The following is a 20,703-nucleotide window of genomic DNA, read 5'->3' as shown; positions in this document are numbered from 1 at the left end:
GTGCCAAAGACCACGAGCAGCCTCTGTCCTTCAGGGTGCTCGGACAGGATTCTCACCACAGCGAGAGCATGGATGCTCAGTGGGGGGGGGGGGGGGGGAGCAGAGGTGGCTCCTGTTGCAGCTGCTGTCTGCGGGGATGCAGAGGAAGGCACCAGGAGGCTCTGTCCACTGCATCCTGCCTTAGCTTTTGTATTACTATGTACAAAGAGTCTTTTTTTTAATACAAAGAAAATTAATGCTGTGTTAATAAATTCAATATGTAGATGAACTGGGGCAGTTCCAAAAGTGAAAGTTTTGTATAAAATAAGTACAAACCTTTTTTATTTTTTGAAATTTCGTTGAGATGGTTGCTTCTTTGTGTCTACAATGAAATTATACTCAAGACTTGGTAGGTTATTCAAACATCTGTCAAATTGCCATGCTATTTATTTTATTTTTTGCCAAAAGATGAGTTGTGTTTGTCTGAAATCTGAGACACCGTGTTCCATTGGTGTTTTTGCTCAAATCAGTCCTCATTGCCCTGAAAATCCTTCCCCAGATGTCAAAACACCACACTTCAGGTCCGCGAGAGTGGCTGGCAAGGCCTAGAGTTTTCATTATCAACACATCAGGTTCCCAGTGGAAACAGTGTCAGCTGATGCTCACCAAACACTCACCCTGCATCCCTGTTGAGATGTGGCAGCTTAAGTTTGTCCAGAAGGTGTGAAGAGCCCACCACACCCGGAGGTTCTGAGCCTCCTGCCTTCTGCATACTGAGAGTGGGTGGTGGGGGGTGATGGCTATTTGGACGAGCACTCTGCTTCTCTGAGGAATGGGACACAAATGACTACTTGTTACTTTCAGTCGCAAATTCGAAGGGTCACTGCAACCATGTCAGATTCAAATATTTTCATTTGCGCTTTTGGTGATAAAATGATTGGCAATCTTTTTAATTGGCAACACCAACTGTCATTCCTTACACTCTTTTTAGTTTTTTTTTTTTTTTTTTTAAAAAAAAACTGGGCTCTTGCATGGCCTACCTTGTGTTAACATCCTAAATAAACATTTTATTAAACAGAAAAAATAATGTAAAAAACTGCATGTGTTCTATGTCATGCAGAAGGAGGGGAGTAGGCTGCTCTTCCTTCCACTATCAAGCTATTGAACAATGACCGAAGAACTCAGATTCCCCTAGGAATCCCACACTAGGTAGAGGGAAAAGCTGAAGCCTTGGTGTTAGGCAGAGATTGCACACAGCTCTGAAAACTCAATAGCATGTTTATTCTCGGCTTTTGTCTTACCATTTCCATAAAACAGTCAGCCTGCTCTACAAAGAGAGAAACTCAGAGTCCTTTTCTCCCAGGTTTGGCCAAACTGTAAATAAGTTCATTTCCGTTTATCAATTTGCTTCCTAATTTCTTTAAGATGTTAAGGGTGTATGGTTGTAAGTGGCCAGCCTCCTATAACCCCAGAGCTGTCGGTATGAATGGAGCAGTCCCAGCACCTATCTGTGAGGAGCCGGCTTCATGAAATTACGGCCATGTGGCTCTTTATCTTTGTTGCCTGTGTTTAAAACAGTGCAAGGAAACATCATTTGAATTTCCAGCGTTTCCTCTTATTCACTCATTCCCAGAGCACCTTGGGAAATTATTTTGTCCTGTTGATGTGTGGTGATCACGAAAGACTTAGTCACACCAAGTGTACATCAATGGGATGCTTGTACTTTCTTCTCAAACATAGTCCAGCTATGCTCTAAATGTAAAGCCAACACTATATTTTATTTAAACTGGTGACATATAAATTTGGTTCTGTAGCTAGGTAGTACACCAAAGAAGCTTCTTTTTTGTGTAAATTTAAGCAGACCATGACTTTCAACCACTATGATTTATTCCAACTGGTGGCATATAAATTTGGCTCTGTAGCTAAGTAGTACACCAAAGAAGCTTCTTTGTGTGTGTGTGTGTGTGTGTGTGTGTGAATTTAAATAGGCTGTGACTCTGAGTGTGTCACAGGTTCCAGGTATTCCTAATAGCAGATACTCATCCCCATGGGATGTAACTTCTGACTTCACATTTGGTAAATATTGAGGGTTTGCCTTTATCTTTAATTGTGTGTGTGCTTAGGTTTGTTCATGTGCGCGCAGCTGCCGGGATAGGTGAGAGGCATCAGATCCTCTGGAGCTGGAGGTCAGAGGTGGTTGTTAGCGGCCTGACACGAGTGTACTAACCAAAAAGAAACCAACCAGTTTATGAATGAATGTTGCCTAACAAAGTGGCTGTGCTGGCGATGCTGGAGGCTGATGGCCACTTCCTGACTGTGAAGGGTTGTAGGAGTGTGGACTGAGAGGCAAACTTACATCTCGGACTTTGGTCCTTTATCACCCACTCTGCAGCTGACTGAGAGTTCCTTTTGAATATCAGATGAAACCTTTGGATTTTATAGCAGACAGCTAACTTTCACCAGCTCGCAAACTAACCATGTCACAGATAGCTTCTGAAGCAGTTCCCCCGCTTCGCTGGGACCTCCCCACCCTGTGTCCCCACCGCCACCTTGGGGAAATGCATTTTAGCTTATGCTTGCTCTATGTTCTCTGACTATAAAAGTGCGCATTACCACTTTTCTGGCAGGACACATGGCTCTAGGGAACCTAAGTCCCTATCACTGGGCCATGGTCACTCATATTTGGCTCATGATACAATTATTTCTTATTCCCTTTGGATTAAGAACTAGGTTTTACCTTAACAACGTCTTTAAGTTGTTGTATTGTTTGTTTGCTTTTATTTTTTAAACAGTGTCTCAATCTGTAGTCTATGCTGGCCAGGAACTTACTATTGTTATCCAGTTTGGCCACTCAAACTCACGGTGATTTTCCTGCCTCAGCCACCTGTGTACTGGAATTAAACTATGCTTGGCCATGAGCCCCCCATCCCCTCTGGAAGTTCTAGACACTGTGTGCTATATTCAGGGAAGGGAACAGTAACAGTCTGAAATAGTACCAAATTTTGAGTACATACAGGCAAGTAAAGAGGATCACCAAATAACATGAAGAAACTATATATACAGAGTGTCTACGCAGAAGGAAGATGAGAAAGTAACCAAAGAAGACGCCCTAGGCTGGGTGACAAGAGGACCCCATTTTAAAGGATTGTCAGGAACTTTTCTTCTGGTCAAGACTGAGAAGGCAGCTTCCACAGAGAGTAAGCAACACATGCTGAAGGGTATGAGAAACAGCACGGTATTGCAAAAGACTAGAAGTGATTTGGTGCTGTGGGAATATAAATGAGGAAGCTGGGAGCAGGGAGGATGAGAAGTCTTAAGATAGGTGAGCACCATGTGCCAAGAAGCTAAACGTGTTTCACAATAGTTAGGAGAGACTGGCAGCCTACAGGAGACCTTGTGAGTAACTCTGGAAGTGACATGTTTGACTTGCTGAGATCTGGTCTGCACTGTTGGGAAACACTGCAGCCCAAGCTGGCTTCTCTCTGAAGGCGGTCCTCCCGCCTCACCATCCCAAGTGCTGGAATCACCAGTGCGAACAGCTGGGCCTAGCTTTAGGCTGCTCTTTTACTACTGCCTGAGTGTGTGCGTGTGTGGGTCAGAGACAACTTCCAGGAGGCGTTTTCTCCATCCACCCTGGTCAGGCCTGCACAGGGTCTCTCTGACTCTGTCTCTGTCTCCCTTTCTCGCTCTATTTCTCTGTTTTCAGTTCCCCGAGTGCTGAAATTATAGCCCACATCAGCATTCTACCTGCAAATGACTTTTGCTAGCCAGAGTGAGAAAAAAAATAGAGATTGAAATTCAGTAATAACAGGGACAAGACTGTAGTAATGGAGCCGAAAGATGGGCTGGACTGATCTGTTGGGGAGGAAATTCATCAATGGTAAAACTTGTTTGGCGTTGGGCGGAGATGGATTAAAACAGACACAACCCGGAATGCCTACTGTTTTGCATCTATTACTTGGTACAGCATAATACTATGTACACAAAATGCCCTGAAACAGTTTGCTAATAAGCAAGTCTCTGTAGAATAATCTGTTCTTGATTTCACTTTGTTTCTAATTAAAATTCCTTTCAGGGAGCCAGAATCTTCTGGACTTTTACCCAGTCTCCTGGTGAATTTTCAGTCTTAACATTTTCAAATTTCTTGCAAGCAGAAAACTGAGAACTGTTTTTCAACCACATATTTATCCATTAAGTCAGTTGTTAGACAGAATTCAAAGGAAGTTTGAGAAGAATGTATCATGAGTACACAGACAGGGACTGGGTAAGCATCCAGTCTTCATCACACACAGGCACAAGGTTCCTTTTCTTGTGGATCATAAAGAGTAACAACACCATTTTTTTCCTTAGTATTTCAAGTCGTCTTATAAGAGTGTACATTATCGCAAACACAGATATTTTTCTGGGAAAAAATTTAAGGCTACTTGAGAGCAGATCAGTCCGTCTCTACATTCTCAAGGAATATGAATGATACATAAATATAAATGACTTGTTTCTATAGTTGAACTCTGGAATTACACAGCAAGAAATGATGAATTCTTCCACTGATACGATGGTAATCAAATGGATTTGGAAGAGATCATTTTAAATGAACAAAAATTGGGAACTGGATCCTATGTGTATGTGGTACTCACGGAGCCTGAAGAGTCTGAAGCTAGACTTCAGAGTTACCATGTTTTTAAACGGCCATCAAAAGGATGTTACTTCATATGTGACAATGGTCTGAAATTCAGATAGTAAGTGTCCCTAAATAAAGTTTTGCTGGAGTCCAGTTTACTCATTAATATTTTACTGATTCCAAGCATGTTCCCATGGTAGTTTGCACAATAACAATAGAGTTTTTTTTTTTTGCTCAAAAAGCCTGGGGAGAAACCTGGTTATTGGGAGAGACTGTTTAGTGGTCTCTGTCCTGAGGGCTTTTCTCTAAAGAAACACAAGCATAGGGATTTCCCATACTTACATCCACCTATGTTACTATAGTGTGTGGGATAATTGTCATAGAATAAAATAATAGACCTAGTTTTATTATGTTTAGGATGTTTGTTTTCACACTGCCAGTGGAGCACAGTTATTAAGAATAATGCTTCAAGGTCATTCTTATTTCTTGAATTTTGATCAGCTGTCTGTGACTTTGAACTAATGGCTTAGCCTTTTGGAAGCCTCAGATTTCCTATAAAAACAAGGGGTGGATGGCATCATCTGGTAGAGTTGTTAAGTACGAAGTGGGCAAGATACCTTAGTTAGGTTGGTACCTGGTCCATGGTAAGTGTGCAGTTCTTATTAGACTATCACCCTCTCACGGTGCACTTTTGGTGTTCCGCACACAGCGTTGCCTGCCACAAGGAGCTCCATGAGGCTCTGCCCATGCCTTTCTGCAGTCAGCGCCCACCCTGTGAATTCTCATCTGCAGAGAGTGCCCACCGCTGCATAATCTAAGAACACCTTGACCAGAGTGCAAGAAAAGTTTTGAAGACCCAGAAACAAAAAGTCACGGGACTGAAGAGAGCTGGGCAGATGCTTGCAGCTTGCCTGCAGCCAGTGAGCGCCGTGTCGGAAAGTTTGTAAATGGTAGACTCTACCCCAGCTTTTCTTAAGGATATTCCAGGCTTTTTGGATGACTCATTAGTGAAAGCTGTGCACGGATTTAGCAGCTAACATCTTTCAATTTTTTTTTAGAGTGGATGAAATTATTGTATTTTGTGCTAAGTTGCCATTACCATGTTCTTTTATTACTTCCTATCAAAAAGATCCTTAGAAAATTACCAGGGTGCGATGTTTGGAAACAATTTCCTTCCTTGTGGACTTGATACTGCCTGCCCTCTACCTAAGTCCTTGTGGACTTGATACTGCCTGCCCTCTACCTAAACTTCCTTTGCCAGTGGTCGGTACAGTTCTGGACTTCTACAAAGGAGCCAGAGCTCAGTGAGTATGAGCTCTCTCAGCTATGAGGCTACACCAATCCTTTCATTTTATCTGGGTCCTGAGCATTGGCAGGAGAGATGGTCTTTTCGGCTCCTCCGGAGGTACTGTGAAAGAAATTACAAGCCCCCATTTTCCTGATCTTTACAAATTTTCTTCTTAAACACAATCAAAAAGGAAGAGACCTCCCACCCAACCCAAGAACTCTCTGTTACTCTGTCTCTCCGCTAGTCAAATAGCAGATTTCCAGAAGGTAGCAGGGGTCTCCAACAAGCAGCTGGAAAACAGAGTCCTTATGGTCCTCTGCCCCGTCCATTTTAGGAATCATGTTGGTGTTCAATGGATCTGACTTCCTTTCACTTTCTGCATTTAACGTCTTGACATACTCTCCAGGAAAGTGCCTTTGAATTCTCCCCTTGTAGGATCTGTTCTTTGCACTCAGTTGGTCAAAGGCAGCACAGCAGACTCCAGCATCTCTGTTTATTCAGGTTGGAAACAAAGTTAGGACAAAGCACAAACACTCGAACCTCAGTCAACGTGACGGTATCTCCCAGCAGGGCTGAGAGCGGTGGGGACCACTAGGCTTTGATTACTGGTAGGAATAGCTCTCATCGTCATACTCCAACTCATCATCTTCTTCCTCGTCCAGCAGCCCGTACTTGAACTTCCGGTAGACAGTGCCATCTTGGCCCATGTAGACGATGTCATCCTCATCATCTTCATCATAGTCCCTGTCCCTATACTCAATCACCTGGTCCTCCTCAATATAGCTGTGTCTGTAGGAGGAGTATGACACGGTGGGTTCCACCAACTTTTCGTAGCGCCCCTTTGCCACAGGTTGGCTTCGAGACTTCCGCCACACTAGCACAGCGGCCCCCAACAGCAGCAGCAGCATAACACCCGAGGTCACCAGCAAAGTGATTGTGGCGTGCTCCAAGGGTGCAGCCTCGCTGGCTGGAAGGATGCACTCTTCTGATGGGAGGCCACCCCAGAGGCAGCAGCGAGGGAGAAAAGAAGAAAGAGAAGTGGGAACATCAGATTCAGAAATAAACAACTGCCCCTCCATTTTTTTTTTAACGCCTAAAATGGTTGAATCATTGTTTTTTTTTTTTTCATTTTCTTAGAAGTCACACCACTCTACAAAAACGTGTGTTCCCCACGAGAGTCCCAGTCCATAGCTAATAAAACCAGCTGATGCTCTGGTAACTTTAAAGATCCAAAAGGAATCCTAGGTTTCTATTTCTCATGGACCAGTCTTTAAGGGTCCAACCTTCTCAGTGATTTTTTTTTCATTCCTGAGAAGTGCGTGTGTGTGTTTTCTGCTTTAGCTACTGCTAAACCGTAACTCTGATTCCTAAGATGGAGACGCCATCCTACCATTCTTTAGACTGGTCCCACATGACTCTCCTACCTTCAAGACCAGTGAAGCATACTTTATAAACCCTACTGACTCTTAGTCATGTGTGGCCTTGGAAATTAGGCCAACTTGTTTGTCATAAACAAGAACTGGCTTGTGTAACAAGCGGACTTTCCAACCCATTGACCTCAACTCCAGGTGGAATTCTGGAGGCAAATTCTCTGACTGAATGTTTGGTTTCCTTGAATACCCATTCCACTCCCTGAGCAAGGAAAGGAATACTTTATCATCTTAGAATCCTGACTGCCATTTTAAATGGCAAAGGATTCATAGCATAATTGGAATTCTTGGATTCTGGAGCCCTTCCCTTTCTTCTTTAAAAGCGGCTGTTTCAAGGCTTCCCCGAGGATGTCAGAGAACCAAGACAGTGTACGGCATGACTTCAGCCTTGGCTGATTTTTCTTGTTTTATAGTCATTCATTCGGGCAGTACGACTCGAGTTGCTTATCTAATTTTATTACCTTTTCTTCTTAATCTACCATACAGTAAGGCAAAGAAAGTATGAAACAGCTAGAGGAATAGGTATCTGTAGGTTGGATGTGCAAACTTTTACACACAATAGATGCTTCCTCCTCCCCGCCTTACTCCCTTTTCAAATTTGTCTGTCCCTCCACAAGGACCTTGCAAGGACTCCTGTGACTGAGTGGCCCCTGTGAGACACAACACACACGCAATACGCACATGTGCACACGCATATCACACACATGCATGCATGTACACATATATGCACACACACTCTTTCTTTTATTTTGTTGGTGTTTAATTTCTATTTTATTCTAACAGAATTTTGCCCATCAAGCAAAAATGTTTGCTCTAAATAATAATATTATCGTTATTGTATTGGGTTAGCACAGACTTTTCCCCTGCAGGAAGTACAAACACACTGAAGGGACAGAGAAGTGATCTGTCTGTGACTCGTAGCTCCTGGGGAAATACAAACACACTAAAGGGACAGAGAAGTGATCTGCTGTGGCTCGCAGCTCCTGAGGCAGGAGAATCTACAATGGACCTTTGGAGGTTGTTTTCTTTTCAGGGTGCCAAATGCACTCACATCTTACTATTCTTAGTCTTCGGGTGCTGGGTCAGGGCCAGCCTCTACCATTTGGTTTCTCTACCATTTGCTCTCTCTCTTCAGGGGGAAGCTGTCTCAGAAATAAAGATATAAGTAAGCTCGGCTCTCTGGGCTTGTTATTTCTCTCCACACACATACTATAGTAACTTTCCACTGTGGAGTTGTATCCTTAGCCCAAGAGGATTTGTACTTCTTTTGGTAGGGTTGCCTCAGATAACTCTTTAAGAGCCTCTTAGCAACCAGGAAATCTATTAAGTTGTTTCTTGGAACTGACATTTCAGAAACTACACCCAAGAGGTTCTTGTTTTTCTGGTTTCATTTAAAAACATTGATGTAATGAGGGCTGAGGCCCTACTACTACATCAGCTGAGGGCCCAGCATCAGATCCTGAGGGGCATGGAGATGAGGATCTGGGGACACCAGCTGCTCTTGGTGGGCAACTGAGGAAGGAAATGGTTAATCCTTGGAACGGTGATACCTGGAAACTAAGTAAAAGGCTAAAACAGAACAGAACAGGACACGAGGTTGGTATTGGTTATGGGTCTCAGGTTTTCTTTACTTACGAATGCACAGGACAAAACAACATAACACTGGTTTGGGTAGGCATGACACCTCTGAATCCCAAGGAAATGGTCTATTTCTGGAGGAGAGAATTTGTTTTAAGAATGTGGTTTTCACTTAGAAGGGATCACTCCATTCAGAATCTTTAAGTTTTTTTTTAAAGATGTATTCATTTTTATTTTTATGTGCATGAGTGGCTTTGCATTGGTGATTCAGTGGTAAAACTCTTGCCTGGTGCTTGTATGCATGAGTATTTTGCCAGCATGCATAAATGTGCACACCATGTGTGACTGTTGCTTTGGTAGACCAGAAGAGGGCACTGGATCTCCTGAAGCTAGAGTCGCACACATTGTAAGCAGTCATATGGCAGCTCTTAACCCCTGAACCATCTCCAGACCCTAGGATCTTTGTAAGTTTTAATATACACAATGGGGTTGAAAGTTGGAGGACAATTAAAGACTTGGAATTGGTCAAGCTGTTTCATCTATTCTTAGTTTTCAGTGATAGTCCATTTCTAAAACGCTCTAACAAAATGGCTCAGTATGAATTAGATTGATTCTTCAATGTTATCAAGGTAAGCAATTCCTTTCCCCTTTCCCTCAGGAGCAAAGATAAAAAGGAGCAAACTGCATTTATAAAGGTCAGATCTAGACTTAGTCCAGCTAGGGACAGCACAGACGTAAAAAGAATGTGGGCTTTGGGGTTTTGCAGTCCAACAGGCTTATGTTCAAATCCCAGATGAGCATCTAGGGTGTGCATGTGTGTGTGCTTGCATGTTTGTGATTTTTTTTTTAAAGATGAAGTCCAGTCTCAGAAAGCTGAGGAAGCCCCAGATGACCTCAGACTGCATGTTTTGCTGAGAGTGGCCCCCAACTCTGGTCTTCCTCTCTGTCCGAAGCACTCAGGTTCATGTACACAGCACCAAGCCTTGTTCTAGATGACCTGCCCTCGTATCATTGCTGTGGACGTGTGCATGTTAATCCAACCCTTGGGCCTCTGTCTTTCTGTTGATAATACAGGGTCTGTTTGATTACAATTTTGAGCCTGAAATATTTCCTCCAAAGTCTTGGGGCTTGGCTACTAGCTGATGAACTTCTGGGGAGTGACAGGTCCTAAGGGGTTGATCTATTCAATGTGGATTCTGTTGATGGATATCTAATATGATGACATTATTTGGAGGTTGGGGACCTTGGTGTTGGGTTTTAGGTAGATATGGGTTCCTGGGGGCATGATGTAGAATATTATTTGAAGGTCTGTTTGTTTATATTGCATTTGTTTAACTCTGTGAAGTTGTGTTACTGTGCCTGTCTAACTGATGGTCTAATAAAGAGTGGAATGGTCAGTAGTGAGGATAGGTGGAGGCAGGCAGGCAGAGAGAATAAATGGGAGGAAAAAATCTTGGAGGAGAGGAAGAAGGAATAAGGAATGGAGGACATTGAGGCCAGCTGTGGAATAGGAGTAAAGTAAGATATACAGAAGTAAGAAAAGAAAAAAAAAACCCAGAGGCAAAAGGTAGTCAGGTTAATTTAAAGTTAAGAAAAGTTGGCAAGATACAAGTTAAGCTAAGGCTGGGCATTTATAAGTAATAATAAGCCTTTATGTATTTATTTGGGAACTGGATGGAGGGCCCCTCAAAAAGGTAAAAGAACAAAAGAGCCCAAAAGAGTAAAGACTAAAGAGTAAGATACCAACAACAACAGGGGCATATCCTGGAAAGACATATTTTCTCAACAGTCTCTGCTTCCTGACTGTCATGAGGTGAGCTGTGATGCTCTGCCACATGCTGTCGACTGTGATGCTGAGGCTTACCGTTGCCTAGAAACAACAGAGCCAAGTGATCTCTGAAACCACGAGCCAGCATAAACCCTCCTTTTAATAGGTTTCATTGGATATTTGTTGTGTGAGGAACAAACCCAACTTGTGAACCAGGAGGTTTCAAGAACAGTAGGCACCCACCAGGCACTTCATGTACTAGCCATACTCCTCTCACTCCGCTCCCAAGAGGACACGCCATTTCTCTGTGTGCTGTGTCCCCTAGCCCTCACCTGTGGTACTCTGGCAGTCACAGCAGTCCTGGGAGCCGAGGGGGTGGGAAGCGTTGCAGCAGCGGAGGCAGCGGCTGTCGTCCATGTTCAGCAGCAGGCCAGTTGAGCACACAGTGCAGTTCTTGGCTCCGGGTCCCTTGCACTCTATGCAGCTCTCATGGCATTTTTTGCAGCTAAAGTTTTCTCCCTGGTAAGAACAGCAAAGAGAATGTTTTTGAGAGCAGAGGTGGTAAGCAGGAACTGGAGTTCTCCGTGGCTAATCCCTCTTGTCTCTGTGAATAGGGAAGAATGTGAATGTGTGTGTGAGGGGGAATGGCTGCTAAAAAACTATCTATTTTTATGTGCAATGGTGTTTTGTCTGCATGTGTGTCTATGTGAGGGTGTCGGATACTCTGGAACTGGAGTTATAGACAGTTGTGAGCTGTCATGTGGGTGCTGGGAATTGAACCTGGGTTCTCTGGAAGAGCAGTCCTACCTCAAAGACAGCAGGAGTCAAGGACAAGTTGTATCTGACCTTTGCCATACCCCTTGGCAGACTATACATTCCCACACTACTCCACATTGCAAAAGTGATATTCCAGACATGAGTCAGTTCCTAATTCCTTCTCAAAATCTAGCTCTGTTAAAGCTGAAGTCATCACCCTCCCTTGGCAATGTCAGGAGCACAGGAGAATGGCAGCGGTCCCTTCTTGATGTTCTCCAAATTGATGCAGTTCCCAGCATCCCGCAATCTGTTATCAACACATAGATGATACATACATTTCTATCCTTTTTACTTTTGTGTGCTATGTACAGTTCTGTTCCTCTTGTTGTTATGTAACCCGGGCTGACTTCAAACTCATGATCTCCCGCTTTGGCCCTCAGTCTCCTGAATGTTGGGATTAGATTTCTGATTTTTATCAAATTAGTGCTATGGCTTTCTGTGGCTTTTACTCTTTTATATTAGTTACTTATTTGCCTTCTGTGGTTCCTGGATTCTTGTGGTTCCTAGACTTAGAGTATAATTAGTGGTTATAACGAAGACACTTAAAACTCACTGGAAAGGAGTTCAAAGTCCATGGCAATAACTCTCTTCTTGTCGGGTGTTAGAAATATGAATTAGAGAAAGACATTTTACCTTAAAAATTATTATTATTTTGTGTGCGCGCGCATGCACGAGTGTGCGTGTGTGTATGCGTGTGTGTGTGTGTGTATGCGTGTGTGTGCAGGTGCATCTATAACAAGGCGTGCATGTGGAGGCCCAAGGACAACTCTGAAGAGCTGCTTCTTTCCTTGCTCCATGGGATCTAAGGACTGCACTCAAGTTGTACACGCAGCAAGCACTTTTACCTACTAAGGCATCTCACCGGCCCAGAAGATCCCTTCCTATTGTTTATCTGTAACTTCAGTGACATGGAAGATGCGGGGAAACAGAAAGTTGGGTGCTCAGTGGTGGAGCAAGTGTCAGGCACTCCTGAAAATAAATATATAAAAAGAAAAGAAAAGAAAAGAAAAAGAGATGAAAATGGCTTTTCTTGAAGCATCTTGATGCATTTTGGCTGCTGATTGTTTTCAGCTGTTATTGTCAAATCTTCAGAGCGCCCTTCTCCCTCTCTTCCTTTCTAGCCATGTGGTAGTTAGTGAACTGTTTGATTTCTCTGAGCCTGCCTCTGTGAACTGAAGTATGCTATCAGAATTCAAAGCGAGTATGTACATATATATGTATGCATGTATATGCTGATTTGTTTTGATTTCACCATCGATGTATTTTCTTATGGTCGCAAATTTAGAAACACAATCAAGAAGAGAAGGTCAGGAAATCTGTGGCTCCCGGAAAGGGTCCTTACCCTGGCCTCACTGTAAGATAGGGAGGAAAGCAAAGAGGGGGCCAGCGAGCTTCCTCCTGTGTTCCCAAGACTGCTTAGGAAGCAGGGAGACTTTGCTGTAACAGGGGACTGAGCTTCCTGTGGTCACCCAGAACCACACCAGGGCCCAAGCCACCTTAGACCCTTGCAGTTCCTATGAAGTTCAAGTGGAAGCTGTAAGTTGGTAGCTTGACTACTTTATGAACGAATGAGGTGGTACAGTGTTAAACCTAGGCTGTGGTGAGTGTAGGAATTTGGATGGTTTCACTTCTCAGAATGACATGTAGGAATTGAGCTCCATAAGGGTGGGGTGGAGGTGAGGGTGCATACACCAACCCAAGGGTTCAGTACCTCTCCATCTCTGTATTCCCCTACAGGACAGTCCGAGGCACACATTCCTCCCAGAAGGTGGTAGCTCCACACACAGGACAAGCAATTCCATACTCCCTTTCCTGAAAGAGAGGCGGGGGAAGAATCATATTATGAGACAGATTTCAGATTCTAACCTCTGACCTGATGTCAGAACACTTGAGAGTAAGGAAACTGTCAAGTTAATTGAAGCAGACAGGTGACTGAAGATATAATAAGTGTCTACAAAGGCAAAGTGAGTCTTTTCCGAGAGACTCTCTGTCTGGACACGGAGAATTTGAGGGCAGTTGTGTGTCACAGCAAAAGATCTTTCGAAAATGAGAAGTCTTGTGGGATGCTTCTGAAACCCAAGGGGCCAGGGTGTCGTCCGTGGTAGACTCCTGCCCAGCATACTCAAGGAGAGCCCTGGGATCCATCTGCAGCACCAGGAAGGAACGATTATGAAGTCTTTATTTCTCCTCCTATCACATCAAATGTGGTTTCCTTGAGGATCCCGAACTCCCTTTGCTAGATGGTTTGAAATATGGATTATTATGTCCACAGCTCCCTGCTGTGCGGCAGGTTACCATTCCTCCCCCTGTGTCTGACCTGTGGACTGTGCCCTTCCCCATCTGGCTGAAGTCCAGATGGCAGTATTCAGCGGTGTGTGTCAGCCTTGGTGGAAATCAGTGACTTCATTCCGTGTCCTGCTTTGCTGCACACCCAGGCATGCGGGATCTTTCACAGAGGGTTAATTTCCAGAGTGTTTGTTTTTGTTTTCTTGTTTTGTTTTGTTTTTTGTTTTCCAAGGTGAAGAGCCTGTGCCTATTACTATTTCTAAGGAGCCTCGAGGCTGGAAAGACAGACCTTTTGACATGTCCTTAAAATTCAGAATGACGTACCATCTGCTTTTCCTCACCCTGACCTCCCCTATTTTCATCCCTCCCTCGAAGTCAACCTGACAAATCCCACTCCTGCTGGGTGGCCCTGTGGTGCTTCTGTGAGAGAGGCTGTGCAGGAAAGAGGCAGCATAGGAAAGGGCAGGGCTTACAACTGTATGAGGATAAAGTAGAAGGGAAGTGTGTTAAGGGACAAAGGAACTCCGGTGGTGGCACCAGCCACACCCAGTGGTATAGATGAGGGAAGTGTGTGAAGCATCCCCTCCCTGACTCCCAGAGCTTCAGAATGTTATTCATCTCTCCCCTCCTCTCCCTTCCTTTTCTCTCCCCTCCCTTCCGTTCCCACCCTTCTTCCTTTTCACTGAGTAGCCCAAGTTGACTTCAAACTTTCATAATCCTCCTGTCTCAGTCTTCTAAGTGCTGGATTTACAGGTGCGCACCACATGCTCATCAGAAAGTTTTCTTTCTTTTTTTTTTTAAATTTATTTATTAAAGATTTCTGCCTCCTCCTCGCCACCGCCTCCCATTTCCCTCCCCCTCCCCAATCAAGTCCCTCTCCCTCATCAGCCCAAAGAGCAGTGAGGGTTCCCTGCCCTGTGGGAAGTCCAAGGACCCCCCACCTCCTTCCAGGTCTAGTAAGGTGAGCATCCAAACTGCCTAGGCTCCCACAAAGCCAGTACGTGCAGTAGGATCAAAACCCATTGCCATTGTTCTTGAGTTCTCAGTAGTCCTCACTGTCCGCTATGTTCAGCGAGTCCGGTTTTATCCCCTGCTTTTTCAGACTCAGGCCAGCTGGCCTTGGTGAGTTCCCCCGATAAATCATCCCCATTGTCTCAGTGTGTGGGTGCACCCCCTGCGGTCCTGAGTTCCTTGCTCGTGCTCTCTCTCCTTCTGCTCTTGATTTGGACCTTGGGATTTCGGTCTGGTGCTCCAATGTGGGTCTCTGTCTCTGTCTCCAGAAAGTTTTCTTTCTAACAACCAAAATTACTGGACAATCAAAGGTGGATGTCTCACTGTAGATTTAGACTGCCCAATTTTTCTAGATTTTTTCCCCCTACATCTTAATTTCTTAGTATGACAGTTAAGGCTTCAGAAAAATTTACACTTTTTTTTCTATTCATTTTATAGCCTAAGGTGGGGATGCCAAAATTTCATGATCTGTGTGTTACAAAACCAGAGTGAGTGCATGAGTCACTGGCTAGCAAAGGAGGTGTGTATAGCATGTAAAGACAGGTCAGTAGAGGATGCTGAACGCCAAGGCCAGAAGGAAATGAGAGCTGTGTGAGTTCCAGGGCCCACACCCCAAGCAGGAAGACAGAGGAGACCAGATCATATGGGCTTTCTCCAGATCTGCCCAGTCCTGCCAGTCACCCCTGAATCCTGCTTTGGGGATCCTGTGTTGCTATCAGAACTTGGACACGGAAGGCTCAAAGCTGTCAATCCTTAATTTAGAAGGAAATCTCCAGGCCAGTGGAGAAATAGAGATTTCTTACACTGTCCTGTGACATCATAAATGATATCTCCAGTCCACACACAAACGTTCTGCTATGGCTGGTGCTCGGCTCTGGTGTGCCTCAGTTAAGAGACATTAACTTACCGGATGATGGTTGCCTAGTCTTAATTAGAAGCTAAGTACCTGCTACTGGCCCGCTGAGCAGCATTAATGGGTAGAAACTGGTGCTCTCTGACTTAGCAAATGACAATACAGTCATATGCCGACATCTCATTTTTATCACGCTTGTGTGTGGATGTGGCTGGGTGTTTTAAGTTATTGCTTCTTTGACTTCTCTGCCATGATGATGAACTGCAACCTGGGATTGTGAGCTAGAACCCACTCTTGTTGTTTGTTATTGTTGTTGTTTTGGTCTTTTTTTTTAATCATAAGAACAATTTCCAAAAAACAAAACTAAGAATGAAAATTACACCAAGCAAACCAACCTGGCTTCCAGGGACCTGGTCTGCTTTGTCCATAATTGTATGGACATTGGCTGAGCCACAGAGCCGGATGATATTTGCTAAGTAAATAAACAGATGAATGGATACACAGACTTGTAAGAGAACCCCGGATGGGAGGCTGGGAAAGGCCTTAGAGAAAACATACCCAAGGTAATGGAGCAGAACGCAGACCTGGCAGAGCAGGCTGAAGGAGGGTTCTGGAGAGAGGCAGTAGGTGAGATTGGCTCAGATTTGCAGTAAGTCACTGTGCTTGGATTGGAAGATGGAGGAAGAGGTAGTGAGGCATGAGGGCGAAAGTGAGGGCAGGCCATGGGGAAGAGCCTCATATGCAGATATCAAACGGTAGACTGAAAATCAGCATAGGGCTGTATCCACTGTGTAAGATCAATCAGACAGCTTGGAGGATCGGATGGCCATGACGTGGCTCACACTGGGGATGAGAAGACCACTTAGCCGACTGGTACTAATTGGTAATTTAAACAACAAACTATGAGAGTCCAAAACCAAGACAGTGACACTAATGACTTAGAGAGAGGAGCTGACATTGGGAGCTATTTAAGATGCCACAGGACCCAGAGACACACAGGGAGACGGAGAGATCCAGAAGAGAAAAGGTTAATGCCAGTTATTGTGTCAGGCAACAGAGAGCATACTGGAGCCTTTCATCAAGAGAAGAAATGGGAAAATGTGGTCTGAGGATGGAGTGAGGTTTGGGGTGCCTGTTGGATATCTCATGGGAGATACTCAGCAAGAAACCTGATGCACGGAGGAATAGAGTCATGAAAACCACTTGGGAAGAAGTAGATGCAAATGGATCAAGACACTGATGGTAATGGCCCGATATGGTGTCAATTGCTTATAATTCCGGCTTAGGGAGGCTAAGGTAGGAGGGTTGTGAGGTTAAGTCAGCCTCATCTACACACACACACACATGCTCACGCACACACACGCATGCTCACACATGCACACTGAAAGAAAACCAAAGATGTGCATGAACACACAGAAGCCCTAGACTCGGTTCTTGGCTCTAGAATATGTGGGATAAGAGCTAAGGGGATTTGAATAGGGAAAGATTTTTATAACATTTTATTTTAAAGACTAGTTATTTAGGCTGTCCTCAAGGTCTCTGTGATATCTAGTAACTGGTTCTTGGTCACCCAAGAAGAGTCTCATAGAGAGGGCCTTAAGTTAAATCAGACATTGTCTGGCTACTCCCACAAGTTCTGGGCCACATTGCCTTAACATATCTTGCAGGTGGGACGGATTGTAGATCAAAGGTTTTGTGGCTGGGTTGGTGTTTACATTTCTCTTTTGGTAGCTTGCAAGTGCTTACCTACACTAAAGACACTAGGACACAGGAGTAAATGTTCTATGTAAGCACCAGATAGCTTCTCCATGGTCAATGAATTATGAGGGTGTTATCCTTAAGCAATGGGACCCACCTATCATTTTGTGGTTAGCAACCCATTGTCTTGGCAACAGTCTGGGTCATTTGAGAATTCTGGGCAAGTAATGAGGATAGTAAGAATCCAGAAGGACATCCAATATGAGGGATACTTAGGAAAGGTCTCTGGAATGAGCAGACATCAGAAAAATAACACTGGAGCTTGGGAAAGCTTGAGGAAGAAGTCTTTTTTTTTTTTTGAGATAGGTTTTCTACATAGCCTTGGAGCCTGTCCTGTAACTCACCCTGTAGACCAGGTTATCCTCAAACTCACAGAGATCTGCCTACCTCTGCCTCCTGAGTGCTAGGATTAAAGGCGTGCACCACCATCACTCAGCAAGGCAGATATCTTAAGTTTTTAAACAGATGAACATAACATGTTTTCCTAGACAGGTGTTTTCAGTGGTGTTACAGTTTGAATACGAAATGTCTGCACTGGCAGACTCCTGTCCTGGGGGGAGGATAGACTCTGGAGAGGCAATTAGATCTTGACTTCATCAGTGGATGGATCTTGTGATGGAGTCACAATTTTAATGGCTTTCTTGGGAGATGGTGCAAAGTAGGGTCAGTGGGAGGAAGCAGGGCACTTGGGCTTGCCCTAGAAGTGTGCCTGCTTCCCTTACCCTTCCTCGTCTCCACTTTCATCTGCCAGAAGCTGACCTTCTCTGCATCCAGCATGATCCTGCTGCCAAGATGTTCTGCCTCGTCACAGGCCCTCAGCGACAGAGAAAGCTCACTGCAGACCAAAGCCTCCGCAGCCAGAACAAGCCCTTCTCCCCTTAGACTGTTTTTCTCAGGGATTTTTCACAGTGATGGGGTCATACTGGTGGAGAAGGAAGTCGGGAGCAGGAATAGAACATTGGTCCCTGTGTCAGCCTTGACAGACAGGAAGCCTAAAAGGCAGCAAGGATGTTGTAGAAACTAAGATTGGAGAGAGTGTGCCAATGCTGGAGAGGCTGGAGGAAAAGTTTGGGAAATGGCGCCAACACGGGAAGAGGCAGAGAGGGGCCACACAGGAAGGAAACCCTCTTAAATTTCCATTTTCATATACAAAACACAGGCATATGCTCACCGTTACATTTGTCACACGTTGGGTGGCACCTCTCACAGGTCTGCGCCTGTTGGTCTGCGTAGTAGTGCTCTGGGCAGGTGCGGTGACACTGGCCCTTGGAGCGCAGGAGAAAGAAATATGTATCGCAAGCCTGGCAGTCTGTGGGCCGCGGGCCCCGGCATGCCTTGCAGCTCTTGTCACACTTCTCACAACGACCACTGGTGCTTTCTCCATAATATCTGAAACCAAGAGAGGAGCAGAGATATACACAGATTCCTCAGTGTCTCAGGGGATTGGCAGGTGGACACTAAAACCCATGTGTGCACAATTTCTGTGTATAAAATGTCACAGTCATAGTGTCTGCACATTAACTCTGCCTTCAGCCATGTCTAAATGACTCAGTGCGGTAAACATGCTATGGGAATAGTTGGTATGCTACGTTGGCTCAGAAATAATAACAAGAAAAAAACTTGTGTTCAGTAAGAGATACTTTTTTTTTTTTAATTTCCAGTTCCTAATCAAGTATGGATGCTGAGAATGTGGAGGGCTGAATGGGCTCTGCTTGGGCTAAGGGCTGTGTCACACAGGGTTCACTCACTGGCCTGGCCTCTTCCGTCTCTTCACTCAACCTTCCTCATGGAATAATTGCCAAAACTCCAACGAACCTAGCGAGTGATGGTTCCCTCCTCTATGTACTGAGTGTTATAGCATCCTAACCCCCGGCTGTGTGTCAACATGGAGCTGGAAGCACCTATGATAAGGCCAAAGCCACACACAGTGGTGGCTCAACAGTTCTCTGCCATCATCGCCACTACCTGTTCTTCCTTTGACATCTCCAGATTTAACTTTAACCTTTGCTGAGGCACACCCTGGGTGGTAGAGCTTTGCTTTCATCTTATCGTCATCATCATCGTCATCATTGTTGTCATCATTATCATCGTCATAGTCATTATTATTGTCATTGTCATCATCATCATCGCCATCGTCATCACCACCATCATCATCATCATCATCATCATCATCATCATCATTGCCATCATCATCATCACCACCATCGTCATCACCACCACCATCATCATCATCATCATTGCCATCATCATCATCACCACCATCGTCATCACCACCATCATCATCATCATCATCATCGCCATCATCATCATCACCACCACCACCGTCCTTCTGAATATACTGAATCTCCCATGTATAGTCAGACTGGATTTTAACTCTTGTAGCGCTCCTCAAATGCATAGCAAATACCTTGCCTCAGCCCTTCAATTGTTGTGACTTGTCAAAATAGTCATGAGGACTATTTTGGACCAGTGTATGTATGCTTGTCTAACAGGTCTCCAGATGAGGCAAAAGTCCATGGGGACAGTCTCACTCAGCCAGAATCAGTCTACTTTGGGACAGTGCAGAGTACTGCTGGAACCTTGTGACCTGCATGCCCTCTTTTCTGTCGTAATGGTAGTGATTCTCTTGGTGGTTATAGTATCATTTTGTCAATGGGACAGACGTGATCATTTCTGGAAACCCCATTTTTTTTCTTGAATATTTTCCCCTAGAATTCTTGGGGAGTTGATAATTCTCGGCTTTCTTGTCTGGGGATGCCAGGTGTCACTTCAGACCCTGGGAGCTGTCCCGATTCAGTGTTTACAGGATAGGGCAGATTAACCCTGTTTCTGTAAATATGTTTTGAACAAGATTGTTGTTCTTGAAAATGTGCGTCTATATCAATCACCTTTTAGTTTTGTAAAGACAGAATGTACCTGGCTTGATGTTTGGTCAAGCTAGCAAAACGGTCAGTCTTGTTTCTGGTTTAAAGATACTTTGATGTAAAAGTTGGGAAAAATTTTTTTTTGACATATTTGTTTTTGCTGAAGGTTAACGTTGAAGGGTGGAAAAAACTTGTCTGTTAGTATGCTAACATGATTGCTTTTTATATATAAATAAAAATGGCTAGAGCTATTCAGGGCTGGCAACTTGTGTGAAACTCATCTGGTGGTTGGACATCATTTTTTTCTCACCTACACCCCTTCCCCACCCCAGGACCCGATCCCAGGCTGTGGTGGGACTGTGGCAATGACCGCAAGCATGTACCACAACATCCAGCTCAAAAGGCAATTTAAAATGTACCTCTTAATATATCTTCCAATTTTTCAATTTAAATT

The 20,703-nt window shown here is 44.4% G+C and overlaps 1 protein-coding gene across 1 annotated transcript in view; it reads right to left on the bottom strand.

The window, feature by feature from the left end:
- Nucleotides 1–4,022: 4,022 nt before the first annotated feature.
- Pcsk5 (proprotein convertase subtilisin/kexin type 5) overlaps nt 4,023–20,703 on the bottom strand; it is a 429,292-nt gene continuing 412,611 nt past the window's right edge. Inside the window, exons 35-38 of the mRNA XM_041661614.1 lie at nt 18,557–18,774; nt 13,189–13,289; nt 10,994–11,180; nt 4,023–6,870 (exon numbers count right to left, since the gene is read on the bottom strand). Coding sequence (XP_041517548.1) covers nt 6,488–6,870; nt 10,994–11,180; nt 13,189–13,289; nt 18,557–18,774 — 889 coding nt within the window. The 3' untranslated portion in view covers nt 4,023–6,487. The remainder of the gene's footprint in view (nt 6,871–10,993; nt 11,181–13,188; nt 13,290–18,556; nt 18,775–20,703) is intronic.

The sequence above is a fragment of the Microtus oregoni genome, unplaced genomic scaffold (genome assembly GCF_018167655.1).
Source record: "Microtus oregoni isolate MIOR12 unplaced genomic scaffold, Mior012 000012F_ref0000307, whole genome shotgun sequence".
Taxonomy (NCBI): Eukaryota; Metazoa; Chordata; class Mammalia; order Rodentia; family Cricetidae; genus Microtus; species Microtus oregoni.
Note: the sequence above shows the minus strand (reverse complement) of the source record. Positions and strands in the feature narration are given on the sequence as shown.